Raw genomic sequence first — 20,192 nt, 5'->3', positions numbered from 1 at the left:
AAATCTTAAAAAAAAAAGATGTGGTTTATATACATAATGGAACATTATTCAGCCATAAAAAAGAATGAAATCTTCCCATTCACAGTGACATGGTTGGAGCTAGAAAGTATTATGCTGAGCAAAATAAGTCAGAGAGAAAAATACCGTATGATTTTACCCATATGTGCAATTTAAGGAATAAAATAAGTGAGCAAAAGGAAAAAAAAAAGAGCAAGCAATAAATCAAGAAACAGACTCTTAATTATAGAAAACTAATGGTTACCAGAGGGGAGGGACTGGGGAACTGGGTTAAACGGGTGATGGAGGGCAGCCCCGGTGGCTCAGCGGTTTAGCGCCGCCTTCGGCCCAGGGTGTGATCCTGGGGAGCCAGGATTGAGTCCCACATCGGGCTCCCTGCATGGAGCCTGCTTCTTCCTCTGCCTGTCTCTCTCTTTCTCTCTCTCTCATGAGTAAATAAATAAATAAAATCTTAAAAAAAAATAGGTGATGGAGATTAGGGAGTGTACTTGTGATGAGCACCAAGTGGTGTATGATGTGTTCAATCCGTATATTGTATACCTGACAGTAATATAACACTGTATGTTAAGTAACTGGAATTAAAATAAAAATTAAAGAAAAAACTAATTCAGGGTTTTACTAATTGAAGTTTTGATTGAGACAACTGTAAATTTGCAGTTATAAGAATAATGCAAAAATCCCTAGGCCAGGTTCTCTTTTTTTAAAAAAAGATTTTATTTATTTTGAGAGAGAGAGAAAGTGTGTGTGAGTGGGAAAGAGGCAGAAGGAGAGAAAGAATCCCAAACAGACTCCTGAGTATGGAGCCCAACATGGGGCTTGATCTCTCTTCACCTGAGATCACGACCGGAGTTGAAATCAAGAGTTGGAGACTTATAATGCTAGATACTAGTCCTGTATTGGATGTGTGGTTTTCTTCTTGTTCCTAGCTTGTATTTTCATCCTCTTCACATGGGCTTTCACAGAATAAAATTTTTTAATTTATTAAGGTCCAACTTTCTTTTTATGTTTATGCTTTTGTGGTCAACTGTAAGAAGCATTTGCCTGGCTCTGGATCCTGAAAACTTTCCTCCATTTTTTCCTAAAAGTTTATAGTTTTGTGTCTTACACTTAAGTCCAGGAACCATTTTATGTTTTTGTATAGGCGTGAGAATTGGGTTGAGGTTATTTATTTATTTACTTTTGCCTATGGATTTCCAATTGTTCTAGTACCATTTGCTAAAGAAGCTATTCTTCCTCCACTGAATTAGCTTTGCACCTGCCAAAAGAATGGGTATGTGTGGATTTATTTGCAGGTTCTATCTTCTATTCTATTGAGCAATGTGTCCATCTTCTGCCAATACCATGCAGTATTCATTGCTGTAGCTATTCCATAAGCCTTAATATGGAGTAGTGCAATATTTTAACTCTTTGTTAGGATGTTTTGGGTCTTCTAGACCCTGTGCCTTTCCACATACATTTTTTTTTCCACATACATTTTAAAATAAACTTGTCTGGGGGTGCCTGGTTAAGTACCCGACTCTTGGTTTCAGCTAAGGTCATAAAATTAGGATCATGAGATTGAGCCCTGTGTTGGGCTCCACACTGGGTATGAAGCCTACTTAAGATTCTCTCTGTCGGGATCCCTGGGTGGCGCAGTGGTTTAGCACCTGCCTTTGGCCCAGGGCGCGATCCTGGAGACCCAGGATCGAATCCCACATCGGGCTCCCGGTGCATGGAGCCTGCTTCTCCCTCTGCCTGTGTCTCTGCCTCTCTCTCTCTCTCTCTGTGACTATCATAAATTAAATAAATAAATAAATAAATAAATAATAAATAAATAAATAAAATTTAAAAAATATTAAAAAAAAAGATGTTGGATATATATAAGTTAAAAAAAAAAAAAGATTCTGTCTTCCTCCGTCCCTCCTTCCCACCAGATGTGTGTGCTCTCTCTGTATGTATGTATGAATGAATGAATGAATAAATAAATAAATAAATAAGGTTGTCTGTGTCTACAAAAAATCTTGGTGAGATTTTGATAAGAAATGCATTAAACCAATAGATCAATCTGAGAATAGCCATATTTAGTATGATGAATCTTCCAATTCGTAACCACAGTATATATGTCTCTCCATTTACTTAAGTCTTATTTGATTTCTTCCAACAGCATTTCATAATATTCAGTGTATATATCCTGTACATGTTTTGTTAATGTAGAACACAGTATTTTATTTTCTTCAGAGTGGCTATAAATGGTATTATGCTTGCAATTTTGGTTTCTGCATGTTCACTATTAGCATATATATGCATATATAAGCAACTGACTTTTATGTGTACTCTGTGACCTTGCTGAACTCACTTATTAATTCTAGGAGCTTTTTTGTAAAATATTTAGGATTTTCTACATAGACAATCATGTCATCTGCAAACAGAGACAATTTTATATCTTCCTTTCTAAACTAAATGCCTTTATTATTCAGGACTTACGGCACTGGCTAGAATTCCCAAAACGGTATTAAATAAGAGCAGTAATAGACATCCTTGCCTTGTTCTCAGAGCTTATGGGGAAAGCACTCAGTTGTTCACCATTAAGTATGATGTTAGTTGTCGGTTTTTTGTGGATTTTTTTTTTTTTTGTGGATGTTTTTTATCAAGCTGAGCATGTTCCATCTGTAATTTATTGAGGGTTTTATTAGGAATGAGTGGATTTCGTTTCTGTATTAATTTATATGATCATATGAATTCTATCTTGTTGATAGGGGGAATTTAGGCTATTTTACAAAGCTATTTTACTAAAAGGCCAAAGAATTATACTGTATCTGATTAGTCAAGTAGGACATTGGGGTGGTGTTTTTCATCATGTAATAACTTAACCAACCCCACCCCAAATCTAGTAGCAATAAAATCCTAATGGGATATCTGACTGATCAATCACCAAGAGATTATATAAAGTTTAATATAATGTGCCAAAGTTAAAAATGCCAATGACAGGTTCTGGACTGATTTTCAACTCATGAGGCATTATGCACTCAACAAACATTTACCTTGAGAGACATTATAGCATAATGATTAAGAGCTCGGCCCTGCCACTTATCAGCCGTGTGATTTTAAGCAAGTTACTTAATTCCTATGTAACTCTGTTTATAACAAGATATAAAACAGAAGTACAGACTTCTACCTAAGTGTTGATGCATAAGTACCTAAATTAAATAGGAAAGTAAGATATCAAGGAGGTAAAAGAAGACAAAAAAGTTCAAACAAAAAGAATGTGAGGCCATAGATCTCACCCTCAATCTGACAGAACAGTATCAATGTTATTCAAAGTATGGTCCTTGGACTAGCTAATACTTCTCAAATAATTTGTTAGGTCAACTACAAGATATGGAGCTTGTGCCAGAAATCAACTATGAAACTAAACAATGTGTTTCAACACACTGTTTTAACACACTCTTTAGTTTCATTAATGTATTTATTTAGGCAGAAGGATTTTCTGCTAAAGGAAGTAGTCCCTTGTTTAATATTTTGACACAAACTCCTTAACTTGTCACAGATTAGTATTTTTGAGTAGTTCTGGATCTATAGTGTTTGTCTTAAAAATTTAATAAATGATTTTTTAAAATAAAAGTTCAATAAATGATTTGAGCATACAGAAATTTTTAAGATATCATAATCAATTTAATTCTTGAATATTTAGCATTTAATAAGTACCAACTATAGGTCCAGAATTTGACTAGGCATTGGATAGACTGGGAGAGAGACTTGGGAGTACCTGGGGTGGGGGAGTATAGTTATTACCCTCACTTTAGAAGATTACAATCTAATGCAAATGGATAGCAAGCTCATCTATGAAACTCTGGAAACTCATTTTCTTTTATTTTCAAGAACCTCAATGTCATTAACAACAATGCTGTGATTTTTCTCTCCTCAATGGAGCTATACAGACAGCAAGGCTAGAAGTAGAGACAGACACTAACTAAAAACAGTAAAGGAATCTTCTCTTGAAGAGCTCTCCACACCTCTAGAGGACTATATCAAAATCAATTAAGCTTTGTCTGAAGTTTAGGTTTTGCTTCAGAATGGTTCACATTCTGTATAACCAGGCAATCTGAAATGTGAAGTAAGGAATTTCTTGAGATTTCTTTAGTTGACTTCAGTTTTGGTTCTTCCATAAGGATTTCTAAGAACTGATTCTAGTGACTGGAAAGGAAATAATGTTATTATGTAGGGAGATGAAGAAGAGATAAGAGGACTCCAAGGTAATCAAAGTGGGATATTTAAAAAGATGTACTCTGACAAGCAAGAAATTTTAATTCTAAAAATTAAGTATAGAAGACAGCACAACTATAGAAGGAGGAACAAATAACCAATGTAAACACAAATGAATACTATAAGCATATTAGAAGGACTAAAAACATTAGAACAAGAGGAATCTGAATAGTAATAATACCAGGACCAATACAAAAGTTTTAGAGTTGTATTCCAAGCATGAAAATTTAAGGGAAAGTAAAGGCCCATATCTGGGGATAGATTGTGTATTGTTAACAGATGTTTTACTCCTACTGTCTCTATTGAGGAGAACAGTCTTTACATGATTAATGAAAAACCAGATGTAAAAGGACACTTACCATTCTATTTATATAAATTCGAACTATGCAAAGTAATCTATAATATTAAAAATCAAGATAATGATTACCCTTAGTGGGAAGGAGTAACTGGAAAGGAGCCTTGGAATACATATCACGTTCTCTTTCTTGATCTAGGAGCTTGTGGTACAGAAGTGTTCACTTTGTGAAAATTCACTAAGCTGTACACTTAGGATATGTTGACCTAAATTCATGATTGCCAAATCACTATTGTTAATCTGTAAGTATCTTTGGAAAGGTTAAGGAGTTGAAAGAACACTGAAAATAGCAAGCATTTTTCAATTATACTAAAGAGTGGGGGAGGAGGAGGTAGTACAGGAAAATGAATTTCAGGAACCATATACCAATGAGCAATGTTGATGCTGGCTAAAAATTCATGACCCAAAGTAGGTATTAAATAAATACTTATTAGATTGTTATTCTCAGAATCAAGACCTTCCTTCTCTCTGAAACTGAGAAGTTTCAAGATGGTAATTTAATATAGGAATTTCAGGAGTGAAGTAAGATCAAGAAAAGGCTCTAATCTAAGATGAACACAAAAATTTGGAAATAAATTTCAAGATCTTTTTTAAATGTACATGTAATATAGAGAATAGTTATGTGTATTTTCTTGACTGGCAATTAAAATACTTGCTTCAAATAAAATGTGTTTGCATGAGCACACAATTTCATGAATGTTAACTACTCTAAAGTCCTCAGAAAAAAAAAAAAACAGAAGAAAACACAATTAATCTTAATGGCAGTTTCATTTAATTGGTAAGACATAAGGTCATTCAACTTTATTTTTCTAAAGCATCTTTAACAAGTATGTGTAACTTCTACATGAAGAACGTGGAGGAATCCTGTCTAGCACACAGCCCAAAGAAAGAGCATATTGAGACAAACCAAACCAAACCAAACCAGAAGAGTATCTAATTTCATCAGCTGTGAGAATTTCAATGCTGGCACTAGAGTACTTCACACAGCACATAGTAAGTACCTCAGTAAATGAAAGCTATCAGAAGTATACACCATCATAAACTATTTAATGATGTATTTTTATGCTGTATGGTTTAGGGATGACCACTAATTTGCCAAAGTATTTTCATTATTCATGTTATACAGAATTTTAAAATCAGAAAAACCTCCTAGTTTTACTTTCTATTACATGCAACCACCCTTACCTTCCGCAGTTCAACTGTCACTTCATTCCGGTGTCGTCGCATTGTCTAAAAGGAAAAATAAAGAATACATAAGTACCTGAATATTGATACTGCTAGTAGATAAATTAAGGTCTGAGGCATTTAATATTTAACATTTTTTTTAGAAGTAATTCATTGTTAAGGATTAAGCAATTGGTCAGTTTTAGACTTCAAATGAACCATGGGAGGTTGAAAAGCTAAGCTGTTGGTTAATTTTGTGGAGAGTGGGAGATGGAGCTTGATTCCCTAGAATCCATTCCCCTCTTCTAACTGCACCCAGATTTCTTTGGGGAATTATATACCCTCTGCTGTGGGCTGCCTTGATTGAGCTGCCTATTGAAGTATCTTACTCTCTCCTAGTTTTGAATAGGGCATGAAACTAACACCATGCCACCAGAACTCTCTCGCCCCAGCTCTGAACCTTGAGCTAAGTGGAAAGGAAAAAAAAAAAAAAAAAAAGAAGGGTAGCACATTAATTTCCAAAGGAAATATTTGGACAAGACAATAAGTAATACCTACATCCTGGAGTTGCACTAGTCCCAGTTCTCAGGTGTCCCTACTTATTCTATGAACTACCCATATTCTTCTAATAAATTTGGAATTGGTTTTGCTTAAGTCCGCCAGAGTTGGTTTTAATGTTTGCAACCAGTGAAATCTACCTCAAGTGATTCTTATTATTTTATTTTATTTTATTTTATTTTATTTTTTAAAAGATTTTATTTATTCACACAGAGAGAGAGAGGGAGGGAGAAGCAGGCTCCATGCAAGGAGCCCGACATGGGACTTGATCCCGGGACTCCAGGATCACGCCCTGGGCGCTTAAACCGCTGAGCCACCCAGGCTGCCCATGATTCATATTTTTAAAAAAGTAAATAATTCATTGTCATGGTCTCAAAACCACATGATAAGGGAAAATAAATTTGGGATAAATATTTTGTATCAAAAGGCAAAGTGTCCTAAGTTTACTGAGAGGCTCTATTAGGCATGGTCTTATCAGGAATGACTGAAATGATTAGATATCCCTTCTCCCCTTGATGTACTGATACGATGGATTATCTTGCTGCATGTATAAGTATGGTAAAATCCTTACATTTTTGGAATACTGGTTCCATAAAGATTATATGGTCATGATACATTTTAATATATTGCCACATTCAGTATGCTACTATTTTATTTAATAATTCTTTTGTTATGGTTTCTCTGTCAAATCTTCTTAAATTGGAGTGATAAATTAACTCTTTTTAGGGAAAAAATCCCATAAAAATCAAATCAAAAAGTTTGTTAAATATACTGAAATATTAATCTAGATATAAAATTAAGCTTAAATATATATAAAACATAAAACTGCCAAACAAAATAGTAGTATTCATTTAATGTGAAGAAATGATGCTCCAATAAAACTATTATCACCATTACGGTTCAACAGTAGAATGACAGCCTTGAATCTAATTTATATTTCTGTATTTTGACTTTAATCCTTTTTTTTTTTTAAAGATTTTATTTATTTATTCATGAGAGACACAGAGAAAGAGGCAGAGACACAGGCAGAGGGAGAAGCAGGCTCCTCACAGGGAGCCCAATGTAAGACTTGATCTCGGAATCCTGGAATCATGTCTGAGTTGAAGGCAGATGCTCAACCAGTGGGCCACCCAGGCATCCCTTGACTTTAATATTATTAATACACAGACCATTTCATGTATAAATTCATCATATAGAATGGTAATAAATGTTGAGCAATTTTCAAATACCAATACTAATTTGATAACTCTAAACTGTCTTGAATCACTTGATTCACTCAGAATTGCACCACAGTTAAAATATGCCTATATCAATATCTAATCCAACTGTTACTAGAACTGAGAAGAAACGATATTTTCACTGCAATAACTACTCCATTTAATTGTTTATGAAGTGTTAGTAAGATGACTGGCACACAACAAAAAAGATTCAGGCAACATATCCCTTACAAAATATAATCAAGTCAATGCTACACTGTAATTCACATTAAAATACTTCAGGATCAATAGGAGTGGTGAGTCAACTTGTGAAGTTCCCTAACTTAGGAATCCATACTTCAAAGTAGGTGTCAGCATTTGAAGCACCCGTATCAGAAGCTAGCTCCCAGTTAAGTAAGTGCTTTGAATACATCTGAATTTAGATAATAGTTTGTTAACTAGTATAAGAGACGTTGGAAATAACTTTTTATTGTTGAAATGGAACTATTCAAGATTATATATATATATATATATATAGACTATATGCGAATATTGTGCATGTGTGTGCCTTGATTCTTATCTGTTTCCAGTTTAAGAATCTGGCAAGGACCAGAGTCTGTCTTAAGAGAAGTTTTTGAGTCTAGGCCTCCCTTTGATCCTATATCCCACCCTTTCTTGGAAGATTTTGTCACCTAATCCTCACCAGTTCTTTATGGTAAATGCTTACAGCTGAAGTTCTACTGCAAGGTGGCAACTGCTTGAGGACACATACTTGTATAAGGGGCAGAATTCTAAAGCCTCTTTTATTATAACATAACTCACGATAATAAAACTTCTAAGAAAAAAAATCTCTATTACCTCACCTATTTCTAATAGTTAAAGGCCTCCTATTCATCCAAAAGAACCGGATGCATGTAAAATAGCACAGGGCTTGGGTCTGTCACCAGCAGGTACTGACTACTATGTATGCAATACAAGTACCACTGTCAGGGCTCATTCAGTTCTGTTTGAGCTACAGAAAAAGGCTCCATCTTGGGCCTTCTCCTCCCTAACATTCTTCCCAAGTGATCTCATTTACTCTCATGTTTTCAATTACTGTTTGATGACCACTCTCAAATATCTATCTTTAATTCATCAGCCCTCTTGCCTGAGCTCCAAATCTGTAAATACTATCTTCACTCACTCAACAAAAATTTACTGAATTCATCTAAAATGCACCAGGTAATATGCTGGTAACTGGAAGACAAATATAGAATTTACAGCCTAGTACAACAATAGTCAGCAAACCGCAGCCTGCGGCCCAAATCTTTTCAGCTGTTTTTTTGTAGGGCCGATCAGGAATGGTTTTTACACTTTTAAGTGGTTATACTATAAAGGATATTAAGTATCCATATAATATCCTTATTTTTGTCTCTTGGCTCCCCAAACCTAAAATATTTACCATCTGTCCTTTTAAGAGAAAGTTTGCTAACAGTTGGTCTAGTGAAAAACACGTTAGTAATAAGCAGTAATACAGATGTGTTAAATGTTAAGATAGGAAAGTAAATAAAGTTCAGCACTGGAAGGAGACATGGTTAGAGTCAGGAAAAAGCTCCCTGAAGAAATGAAACGTCTATATGTGTGTTTGGGGGTAGAGGATAGATTGTTCCAAGGCCTCACATTCCACATGCTTACAAATATCTTAATAGCTGGTCCCTCTCCTCCTTTGACTCCTCCCCTCACAAAAAAAACCTTTCCCCCCAAAAAACTACTCTTCCATGAATATTCCCAACATGAGGAAAAAGCACCACCATCTAAACAGTTGTAAGAACTCCAATCTTGGGAGATCATCCATGTCTGCTCAATCTCTCACTCTTTGACATCCAACAAGTCACCAAAAATAGGATTCAAACATTCTAGCTCCACTGCTATTATCCTAGACTAAGCCACCATCACCTCACCTGGATCACTACAACAGCCTCCTAACTTGTGTTATATTTCTCTTGAATAAAAACTTCTCAATAAAGTTTTTAATTTCCTACAATCTCCTCTCTTTCTCTCCCTCTCCCCCACCCCCTCTCTATCACACACACACACACACACACACACACACACACACACACACACAGATAAGGCTCTAGACTTAAAAACTAAGGACTGAAGTCTCCCTTCCTAGGCAAAGCCCTACACTGAAAAGGACTTCTGGAAGAATTATTCCAATTGAGCAAGACAGGCACAATGAGGCAAAGAAAAGGAGGGTCCAGACAAAAGTTAGGTTAATGAAACAGAGCCTTATCTCAGAACACGGGAAGCTAAATACTTCTTATCATTTTGTAAAAGTCAACAGAAGAAGGGGATATACAGTAGTAAAGCTAGGAAAGCTATCCTGACCAATCCCTTGCTCCAAAAAGTTCAAGAAAACCTATTATACATGAACAACAGAAAAGGAGTGAGATTAAATTCCATGCCATAAGAAATGGGAAAATAAGGAGTAGAATGTTGATACTAAAAGCTTGCCACCAAAGAGCCATACCCACAAAACAAATGAAAATTATATTCACCAAAATATGAAGTAACATTCTAAATCAGAATTAGAAAAACTTAGAAATCAGGTGGTAGAAATCACGAAAAGATTTGAAGTAAAAGAAAAAAATCATTTCAGAAAGGAAATCTAATCAAGAATAGTCATGAAATTCAATATATAATAAATAATGCTTAAGAGGTAAAGAATGTGCAAATAAATTTTTAGTCAAAAGAAATGAAGGTGAGAAACAACTGTTTGGTTCAGTCAGTAGGGCATGTGACTCTAGATCTCAGGGTTTTAAGTTCAGGCCTCACAATGGGTGTAGAGATTGCTTAAAAAGGAAGGAAAGAAGAAGGAAGGGAGAGAGTGAGGAATAAATAAAGGTGAAAATATTAGAATGAAAGTGACAAAGTAAAAAAAAAAAAAAAAAGAAAGTGACAAAGTTAACCAAAGATCTTACATACATATAATAAGGAGTCCTCAAAGAAGAAAAGGAAAGCAATGGAATAAAGCAAATACTAAAAACTAGAAACCTTTAAATGAAATACTGGACGAGTATACCGATGCCTGGGACATTAACTGAGAGAAAACAATATCAAGATATATTAGGAAAATGAATGGATTTCCAAAAGAAAGAAAAATGCCATTAGGAAAAAAATCCAGTGATTAGGTAAATCTAATAAGTCAATTCAACAAAGTCACAAGATACACCATAAAAATACAAAAATCAATTTTATGTCTCTATACTAGCAATGAATACATGAGCACCAATATTAAAATACATCCATTATCATTTATAATCTTTCAAAAAAGTACTTATGTATGAGCCTAACAATACATGTATAGGACATACATACTGAAAACTACACAACACTGAAGAAAGAATTCAAAGATCTAAAAAAATGGAGAGACATACTGTGTTCATGGATTGGTAAACTCAACACAGTAAATGTCACTTCTTCCCACAATAATATACAGGTTTAAAACAATTCCTCTCAAAATCCCAGCAATATTCTTTGTAAATACAGAAAATATTCTAAAATTTATATAGAAAAGGAAAGTAATTAGAAGAACTAAAACAATTTTGAAAAAGAAGAATAAAGTGGGAGGGACCAGTCTATCCAATTTCAAGAACACATAGATAATAATAAACACTGTGTTATACTGGTGGATCAGAGGAACAGAATAAAAAAAAATACAGCTATACAAATATGCTCAAATTGATTTCTGACAAAGGGTAAAAGCAATTCAATAAAGATGGACTTTTCAACAAATGGTGCCAGAACAGGTAGACATTGCTAGACACAATGTATGGATCTCAACTTAAGTCTCAAATGTTACACAGGGATTAATATAAAATGGATCACGTTTAAGTGTAAAACTATAAAGCATTCAGAAAAAAAAATCTCTGGGCTCTGGAGCTAGGCAAAGGTTAATAAATTTGACCTTAAAAGCATGATGGATGGGGCACCTGGGTGGCTCAGTGGTTGAGCATCTGCCTTCAGCTCAGGGTGTGATCCTGGGGTCCTGGGATCGAGTTCCGCCTCAGGCTCCCCACAGGGAGCCTGCTTCTCCTTCTGCCTGTGTCTCTGCCTCTCTCTGTGTGTCTCTCATGAATAAATAAAATCTTTTTTTTTAAAAAAGCATGATGCATTAAAGAAATAATTGGTAAATTGGACTTCATCAAAATTAAAAAATGTTGCTCTGAGAAAGCCCCCATGTGAAGGGGATGAAAGACAAGCTAGAGACTGAAAAAAAAAAAAAAAATCTGCAAACCACTATCTAGAATACATAGAAAACTCTCAAACCACAACGGACAATCAATTAAACTGGAAAATAGGCAAAAGAAATGAAGTGACATTTCATCAAAGAGGACAGATATACAGATGGCAAAATAAGCACAAGAAAAGATTTTCAATATTATTAGCCATTAGGGAAATGCAAATTAAAACCACAAATAAAAACTACACATTTATCAGAACAGCTAAAATAAATGTGACAACACCAAATGTTTGCAAGGATGTGCAGAAAGTCATACATTGCTAATGAGATTGTAAAATGGTACAGCCATTAGGACAACAGTTTCTTAAAAAACAAAACATGTAAATACTATAATACTCAGCAACTGTACTTCTAGACATTTATCCCAGAGAAATGAAAACTTATGTTCACAAGAAATCTGTACACAAATGTTTAAGGGAGTATTATTCATAAAAACCCAGACCTGGAAACACCGCAGGTATCCTTCACAATTCAGCCAAACTACACACACACACACCACGGAATATTACCCAACAGTAAAAAGGAACCAACTATTCAGACGTGCAACAACTTGGATGAATCTCCAGGGACTTATGCTAAGAGAAAAAGGCTATTCTCAAAAGGTTAGATACCATATGATTCCATTTATATAACTTTCTTGAAATAACAAAATTACAGAAATAGAGAAGAGATCAGTGGTTGCCAGGGGTTGAGGAGAGGCAGGGGCGGAAGGGAGGAAGCATGGCTATGAACTGGCAACATGTGAGATCCTTAAGGTGACAGAAATGTTTTATATTTTCATTGTATTAATATCAGTATTTTACTATAGTTTTGTAAGATGTTCCCACTAGGGGAAACTGGGTACAGGGTATATAGGATCTCTCTGTATTATGTTTTACAACTACATATCCATCTATATCTCAAAACAATGGTCAATTCTTTAAAACTTTTTTTAAAAAGGATATACTTCACATGAGATGCTGAAGGGGAAGAGGTCACAACCAATTTCAATAATGCACACAAAAGGGAATCAATAGATAATAATAACTAAAAAAGGGGAGACTAAATAAAGTTAACCACTGTAACAAGTATACAAACCTTCCAAAATACCAAAAATAAACTAAAATATAGTAAATAAAACAGATTACACAGAAAAATATACAGGAACAGGGAGGAAATAGGGTAAAGAACTGAAGGGAACTAGGCACCCTTTGACTTCAAAACTATATGAAAATGAATTATATACGTGTATAACAAAATTAAACTTAAAAAGGAAAGCAATTTGTAAAAGAATTTTAAAAATTAATTAACGTAAATGTATATTCATTTGGTGACACAGTCACACTATCCCAAATAACTTCTCAACGTAGTAATTTGTACGTTCCCAGTCAACCCTAAAGACAAGGTAAATACAAAGAAAACTCTACCCTATTTTCAGTAATCCTATTACTGGTTCTAGTATTGAGATTATTATTCTGACACTATTGTGTATGTATTTGGAGTAAAGGAAATAAAATAATGCGATATTCTAATTCTACCATCCCTGGTATCAAAGAAAACAAGGAATTTCAACCTGGGACAAAGGATATAGAGATACACAACAGAAGTTGTTTAGGAAAACCTTACCTATTGTCCTGAATTTGAATTGGAAATTCAATATATGCAGAATACATCTTTTTATTTTTTTTTATTTTTTATTTTTTTAAATTTATTTTTTATTGGTGTTCAATTTACTAACATACAGAATAACCCCCAGTGCCGTCACCCATTCACTCCCACCCCCCGCCCTCCTCCCCTTCTACCACCCCTAGTTCGTTTCCCAGAGTTAGCAGTCTTTACGTTCTGTCTCCCTTTCTGATATTTCCCACACATTTCTTCTCCCTTCCCTTATATTCCCTTTCACTATTATTTATATTCCCCAAATGAATGAGAACATATGTTTGTCCTTCTCCGACTGACTGACTTCACTCAGCATAATACCCTCCAGTTCCATCCAGGTTGAAGCAAATGGTGGGTATTTGTCATTTCTAATAGCTGAGTAATATTCCATTGTATACATAAACCACATCTTCTTTATCCAGAATACATCTTTTTAAAAATATTCCTAGATCTGTCCACTTAAAATTCCAGTATCTGTCAAAAACACTCAGAAGCCACCTTGAAGGGGGTCCAATTGGTCAAGGATGGTCAATCTGAGGATCAATAAAAATAATAACTATAATGGGGGCACCTGGGTGGCTCAGTCAATTGAGAGTCTGACTCTTAATTTTGGCTTGAGTCATCAGATAGAACCCCTTGTCAGGCTCCAAGCTCCACATGGAGTCTGCTTGTCCCTACTCCTCTGTTCCTCCCCCCAACTCTCTCTCTCTCAAATAACAAAATAAACGAAATCTTTAAAAGAAACCCCGCAATGAACTGAAACATACATATGGTTCAATTCATGAATTCAGAATATGAAAAAAAAGATTGGTCATTATTGGATTGATCATCCACCTCACTGTTCTGAAAACATAAATAGAATCAAGTACTCATCCTGCCCTAACCTAAACAAATTTTATCATGAGGGTAACCTAACCAGTTATTAAATGAGAGGAAGTTTCTGTTTAAAATAGTATTCCAGCTAATAAAGAAGGAAGGGCAGAACTAGAATATCACCATTTACAACTCCTAGTAAGTAATAAATTTAGGCAATGTTCCTCAATGGCTGTCAGCATGACAGAGAGAGACAATCAGACACTATGTGCCATCCTGATGGAGGAGGAAACCATCATATATGATGCACCCTTGTCCCCTCTGCCCCAAATAATCTGAATCTGATAAAGCCTCCAGATTCAACTATCAATTTATAGGAAATACAGAGGACAGATAAACATGTTAAATGACTAATTATAAAAGGAAAAAAACCACCTTAAGTTAAAAGATTACAGATTAAGAAAAACCATGAGACTCTTAACCACAGGAAACAAACAGGATGCTGGGGGTGGGGTGGGGGGGGGAATGGGATAACTGAATGATGGGCATTAAGGAGGGCACATGATGTGATAAGCACTGGGTATTATATGCAACTGATGAACAACTGAACTCGACATCTGAAACTAATGATGTACTACTATATGTTGGCTAATCGAATTTTTAAAAAAAGATTAAAAAGACTTCAAATTCACTCAGTCACAGTAAGCCTACAGACCTTTATCCAGATATTGATCCAAACAAATTGTTCAAAAATATATAAATATAACACTTGACGTAATTGGAAATTTGAACGATGGATACTTTGATAGTTTTAAAGGAGTTACTTTTAGGGTGAGGCGGGTGTGTGTGAGAGAAAGAGAAATGTGGTAATGTTATTTTTTTTTTTTTATGATAGTCAGAGAGAGAGAGAGAGAGAGAGAGAGAGGCAGAGACACAGGATAGAGAAGCAGGCTCCATGCACCAGGAGCCCGACGTGGGATTCGATCCTGGGTCTCCAGGATCGTGCCCTGGGCCAAAGGCAGGCACCAAACCGCTGCGCCACCCAGGGATCCCTGTTATTTATTTTAAATAGCATACATACATCTTTCCTAATAAAATATGTCACTTCTGGAAGACCTCATACTTTTGAGAAGTCTTCTGTTTCATTAAACTGGGTCCTAGCCAGAACAGAAAAAATACTTTCTAAATGCATTGCTAAACTCATGTAAGTAATAAGGGGACAGAGAAGCCAGTAAAGTTCAACCTACAGGGGAAGTTATCAAAAGTAAATATATGAAAGGGAAAGTATGAGGTTAATAATCTATTTCACATTGGGAACAGAAATTAAGTTCAGACTCTAATGCAAGGTTAGAAAACTAAACTTCTCATTTAGTCAGAATGCTCAAAATGGCCAAAATGGACTGTTCCTCAATAGATGCAAACCCCTTCTGCTAAAAAGCAGTTCCATTAAGTTCTCAGGATTAAGGAAAATTCACCAAATATACAAGAAAATAAACCACTATAAAGAGAGTCAAAACCACAGAGTGGAGACAACTAAGAATACAGAATACTAAACTTAGAATTAGTTTACTAAAGTAAATTAGAATACTAAACTTAAATTATAAAATATAAATATCAGCAAATATTCAAGAAATAGAAAAATGAAATTAAAATTATCAGCAAGCCAGAAGAAATTATCAGATTTGGGGGCACTTGGCTGAGTCAGTCAGTCAGTAGAGCATGTGACTCTTGACCTTGGAGTTTTGAGTTTGAGCCCCACGTTGGGTGGGTGGGTGAGGGAGAGAGAAAGAAAGGAAAGAAAGGAAAGAAAGGAAGGAAGAAAAGAAAAGAAAAGAAAAGAAAAGAAAAGAAAAGAAAAGAAAAGAAGAGAAAAGAAAAGAAAAGAAAAAAGAAAAGAAAAGAGAAAGATGGATATCTGAAAAAAGAACCAAATATTTTTGAAATATGAAAAATAATTGTTGAAATATAGTACTATAACTAAAATTAAGATCTCAATAGATGAATTTTATAAGTAGATTTGATAGAGTTTAACAGAGATCCTGTTAACTGTAAAGTTGGTAAGAAACAATTATGAAATATAAAAAGCATAAATTTTATAATTACAGAAGAAAGGGTAAGAAACAGAGGACAGAGTAAAAAGTTACAAAACTGTTTATTTGGGTTCTACAAAGACATCAGAAGCATTGTACAGAAGCAATATTTGAAGAGATACTGGCTGAGAACTTTCCAGAATTAATGAAAAACACTGAACCACAGATTTAAGGAGCCAAATAAACTCTAAAAGGGAAAATAAAAAGAAATCACAGTAAAACTGCAGGACACAAAAGGGAAAAACAAAAAGAAAAGAAAAAAGAAATCCAAAAAATAGCCAGAGAAAAGAGATTATCTTTAAAAACACAAAGTCTGAAAACAGACTTAAAAAAATTTTTCTATTGATTTTATTCACTGCTAATGGACCTTATAAATGGTTATATTTTACAGGTCTATAACTTTATTTTTTTTAAAGATTTATTTTTATTTATTTATGAGAGAGACAGAGAGACAGAGACAGAGACAGAGATAGAGACACAGGAGGAGGGAGAAGCAGGCTCCATGCAGGGAGCCCAACTGTTGGGACTTGATCCCGGGACTCCCGGGCCAAAGGCAGGCGCTAAACTGCTGAGCCACCCAGGGATCCCCAGGTCTGTAACTTTATTATGAAATTATAAGTTTTAAAAATGTTTAATTAATTTTTAATTTAATTTTTATTTTTTAAACAGCACATCCCCATATTTTTCTTTCCTAAAGCTTTGCAGTAATAGGAACAATTTCAGAATCACTTTAACAAGATACACTCAATGGTTTTGACTGTAATTTATAATTTTCATTTTACTGAAATTTTGCTTTTTCAAAACAGGCCTTGTAGAACATGTTGACATGCAATTTCAGGTGGTTCTAGAGTTATGAAAAGTTTGGATCGCTCTGTGGAGCATGTGGCTCTTAATCTTGGGGTTGTGAGTTTGAGCCCCATGTTGGGTGTGGAGATTATTAAAAATAAAATCTTGGGATCCCTGGGTGGCGCAGCGGTTTGGCGCCTGCCTTTGGCCCAGGGCGCGATCCTGGAGACCCGGGATCGAATCCCACGTCGGGCTCCCGGTGCATGGAGCCTGCTTCTCCCTCTGCCTGTGTCTCTGCCTCTCTCTCTCTCACTGTGTGCCTATCATAAATAAATAAATAAATAAATATTAAAAAAAAAAAAATAAATATATAAAATCTTTAAAAAAAAAAAAAAAAAAAAAAAAAAAAAATAAAATCTTAAATAACAGAAAAAAAAAGCTATGTCAACTCCAAGTTGTTAATATCCATAATAATAAATAAATAATTTCAGTAAAGGACAGGATTTGGGGTGGTGGAAGTGTTCTAAAACTGGATTGAGATGGTTACACAATTGTAAAAGTTTACTAAAAATCAAACTTTACACTAACAATGAGTGAATTATATGACAAATAATACCTCAGTAAACCTGTTCTTTTAAAAATCCCCTGTAATCTGGGTATTTATATACTGTTCTGGAGGCTAGGAATTCCTTTTTTCTAAGTATACCAACTGAAGCAAATATATACATTTTATTTGGGGAGAAGAAGATACAGACTATATAAGGATACAAAATTGCTTTTTCAAGAGGTGAGAGAGCTAGAAAACTATAGCTCTGGGACAAAACAAACAAAAGCCCAAAAAGCAAAAAAACAAAACAAAACCTAAAGGGTACTGGTGCTGATACGCTTTAAGACTGCCACCAACTGGGCATCCACGTTAAGGAATATATGACAAAACTGACTTCTGAAAAGCAATGGAAACCAAAGGTGGTGCAATGATACCTTCAATGTGCTGAAAGAACATTAACTTCAAACTAGCATCCTAATAAAGAAGGAACAAAAGAATTCAAATACCACCAATTCACAATAGTTAATAAATTAACAGATCCAGGCAATGATTATCAAGGCTTGATGGTATCACAGAGATAACCAGACATTATGTATCACCTAATAGAAATATATAATACCATGGGAGAAAAGATTTGTAAATCACATACCTGATAAGGGACTTTAATCTAGGGTATATAAAGGAGCCCTTGATTCAATAAGAAGATAACACAATTTTTAAAATGGGCAAAGAAGGATCTGAATAGACAGCTCCCCAAAGATGATAAACAAATGGTCAATAAGCACATAAAAAGATGCTCAATAAAATTAGCCATCAGGGGATCCCTGGGTGGCGCAGTGGTTTAGCGCCTGCCTTTGGCCCAGGGCACGATCCTGGAGACCCAGGATCGAATCCCACGTCGGGCTCCCGGTGCATGGAGCCTGCTTCTCCCTCTGCCTATGTCTCTGTGCCTCTCTCTCTCTCTGTGTGTGTGACTATCATAAATAAATAAAAATTAAAAAAAAAATTAGCCATCAGAGAAATGCAAATCAAAATTACAATGAGACACTCACTAGGATGGATAAAATTTTAAAAAGACAGGTAAGTACTGGTGAGGATATGGAGAAACTGGAACTCTCATTCACTGCCGGTGAGACTGTAAAATGGCATAGCCGCTTTGGTTGAGTTTGGCAGTTCCTCATAAGGTTAAACATCAAAACACCATCTGATAGCAATTCTACTCCTAGGTAAATACCCAAGAGAAAGGAAAATATATGTCCACACAAAAACGTACACATGAATGTTCACTGCAATGCTATCCATAATAGCCAAAAAGTATAAACAATCTAAACCTTCATCAATGGATGAATGGATAAATACAATGTGATATATCCATATAATGGTACACATTTCAGCAATAGAAAGGAAGGAAATACTGACACATACTGAGAACATGCAAGAACTTAGAAAACATTATGCTAAGTACAAGAAGCCAGTCACAAAAGATCACCTGCTCTATGGTTCAATTTATATGAATGGCCCTGAACAGGCAAATCTATGGAGACAGAAAGTAAATTCATTGTTGCTTAGGTCTGGGCGAGGGGATTCTTTGGGGAGGATAGGGAAATGGGGAATGACTGCTGAAGGACATAACATTTCTTCTTCTTCTTCTTCTTTCTAAAGATTTTATTTATTCATTTGGGAGAGAGAGCAAGAATTGGGGGGGGGGAGGGAGCAAGACCCTGAGATCATGACCTGAGCCAAAGGCAGACAACTGACTGAGCCATCGAGGCACCCAATCTTTCTCTTTGTGGTGATGAAAATATTCTAAAATTTACTGTGGTGACAGTTATGCAACTCTATGAATATACTAAAAACCCCATTGAGTACACACTAATTGTGTGCTATGTGAAAATGCATGTGAATTTTATCTCAACAAAATGTTTTTTTAAAAAGTATATATAATGCCATCTATAAATCAGTCTTGGCAAATAAATAAACAAACCCTACTGAACCTTTATATCTAACAACCAATTTACAGGAAATAATAGAGGACAGAAAGATATACTAAACACTGCGCTACAAACAGCCAAATACAGAATAATTCCATTTCTCTAACAAGAGGCAACAAAGCAAAAAAGGTGGGAGGGGTGATTGGGGAAACATAGTAGGAGCCTACAGATTAAAAGATTTAAGAGACATATCAACCACTCACAATAAGGGGACTTTATTTGGATACTAATCCAAACAAATTCAAACATGTAAAACACAACTGGGGAAATTTTAACACTGCATATTTAATGATAAGTTACTATTACTACTCATGTTTAGCTCCAATTTTATTAACTGACAACATTTAAAGGCATATAACAAAGTATATAAACATTAAAGAGGAAAATTAAATTCACCAATAGAAAAGAGCCCCCAATTAATCCAAACATATATGGGAATTTGATACCATAGAGAGGGCATTACAGAACAAAGGGAAAAAACAGACTATTCGGTAAATGGTGCTGGGCCA

The 20,192-nt window shown here is 35.1% G+C and overlaps 1 protein-coding gene across 2 annotated transcripts in view; it reads right to left on the bottom strand.

The window, feature by feature from the left end:
* KPNA3 (karyopherin subunit alpha 3) overlaps positions 1 to 20,192 on the bottom strand; it is a 92,867-nt gene that overhangs the window by 40,018 nt on the left and 32,657 nt on the right. For both annotated transcript variants that reach the window (XM_025478384.3, XM_049099374.1), the window contains exon 2: positions 5,801 to 5,845. In XM_025478384.3, coding sequence (XP_025334169.1) covers positions 5,801 to 5,845 — 45 coding nt within the window. The remainder of the gene's footprint in view (positions 1 to 5,800; positions 5,846 to 20,192) is intronic.

This window comes from Canis lupus, chromosome 22 (genome assembly GCF_003254725.2).
Source record: "Canis lupus dingo isolate Sandy chromosome 22, ASM325472v2, whole genome shotgun sequence".
In the NCBI taxonomy this organism is placed as follows: domain Eukaryota; kingdom Metazoa; phylum Chordata; class Mammalia; order Carnivora; family Canidae; genus Canis; species Canis lupus.
The sequence above is the reverse complement of the archived record's forward strand: the minus strand, read 5'-3'. Positions and strand labels throughout refer to the sequence as shown.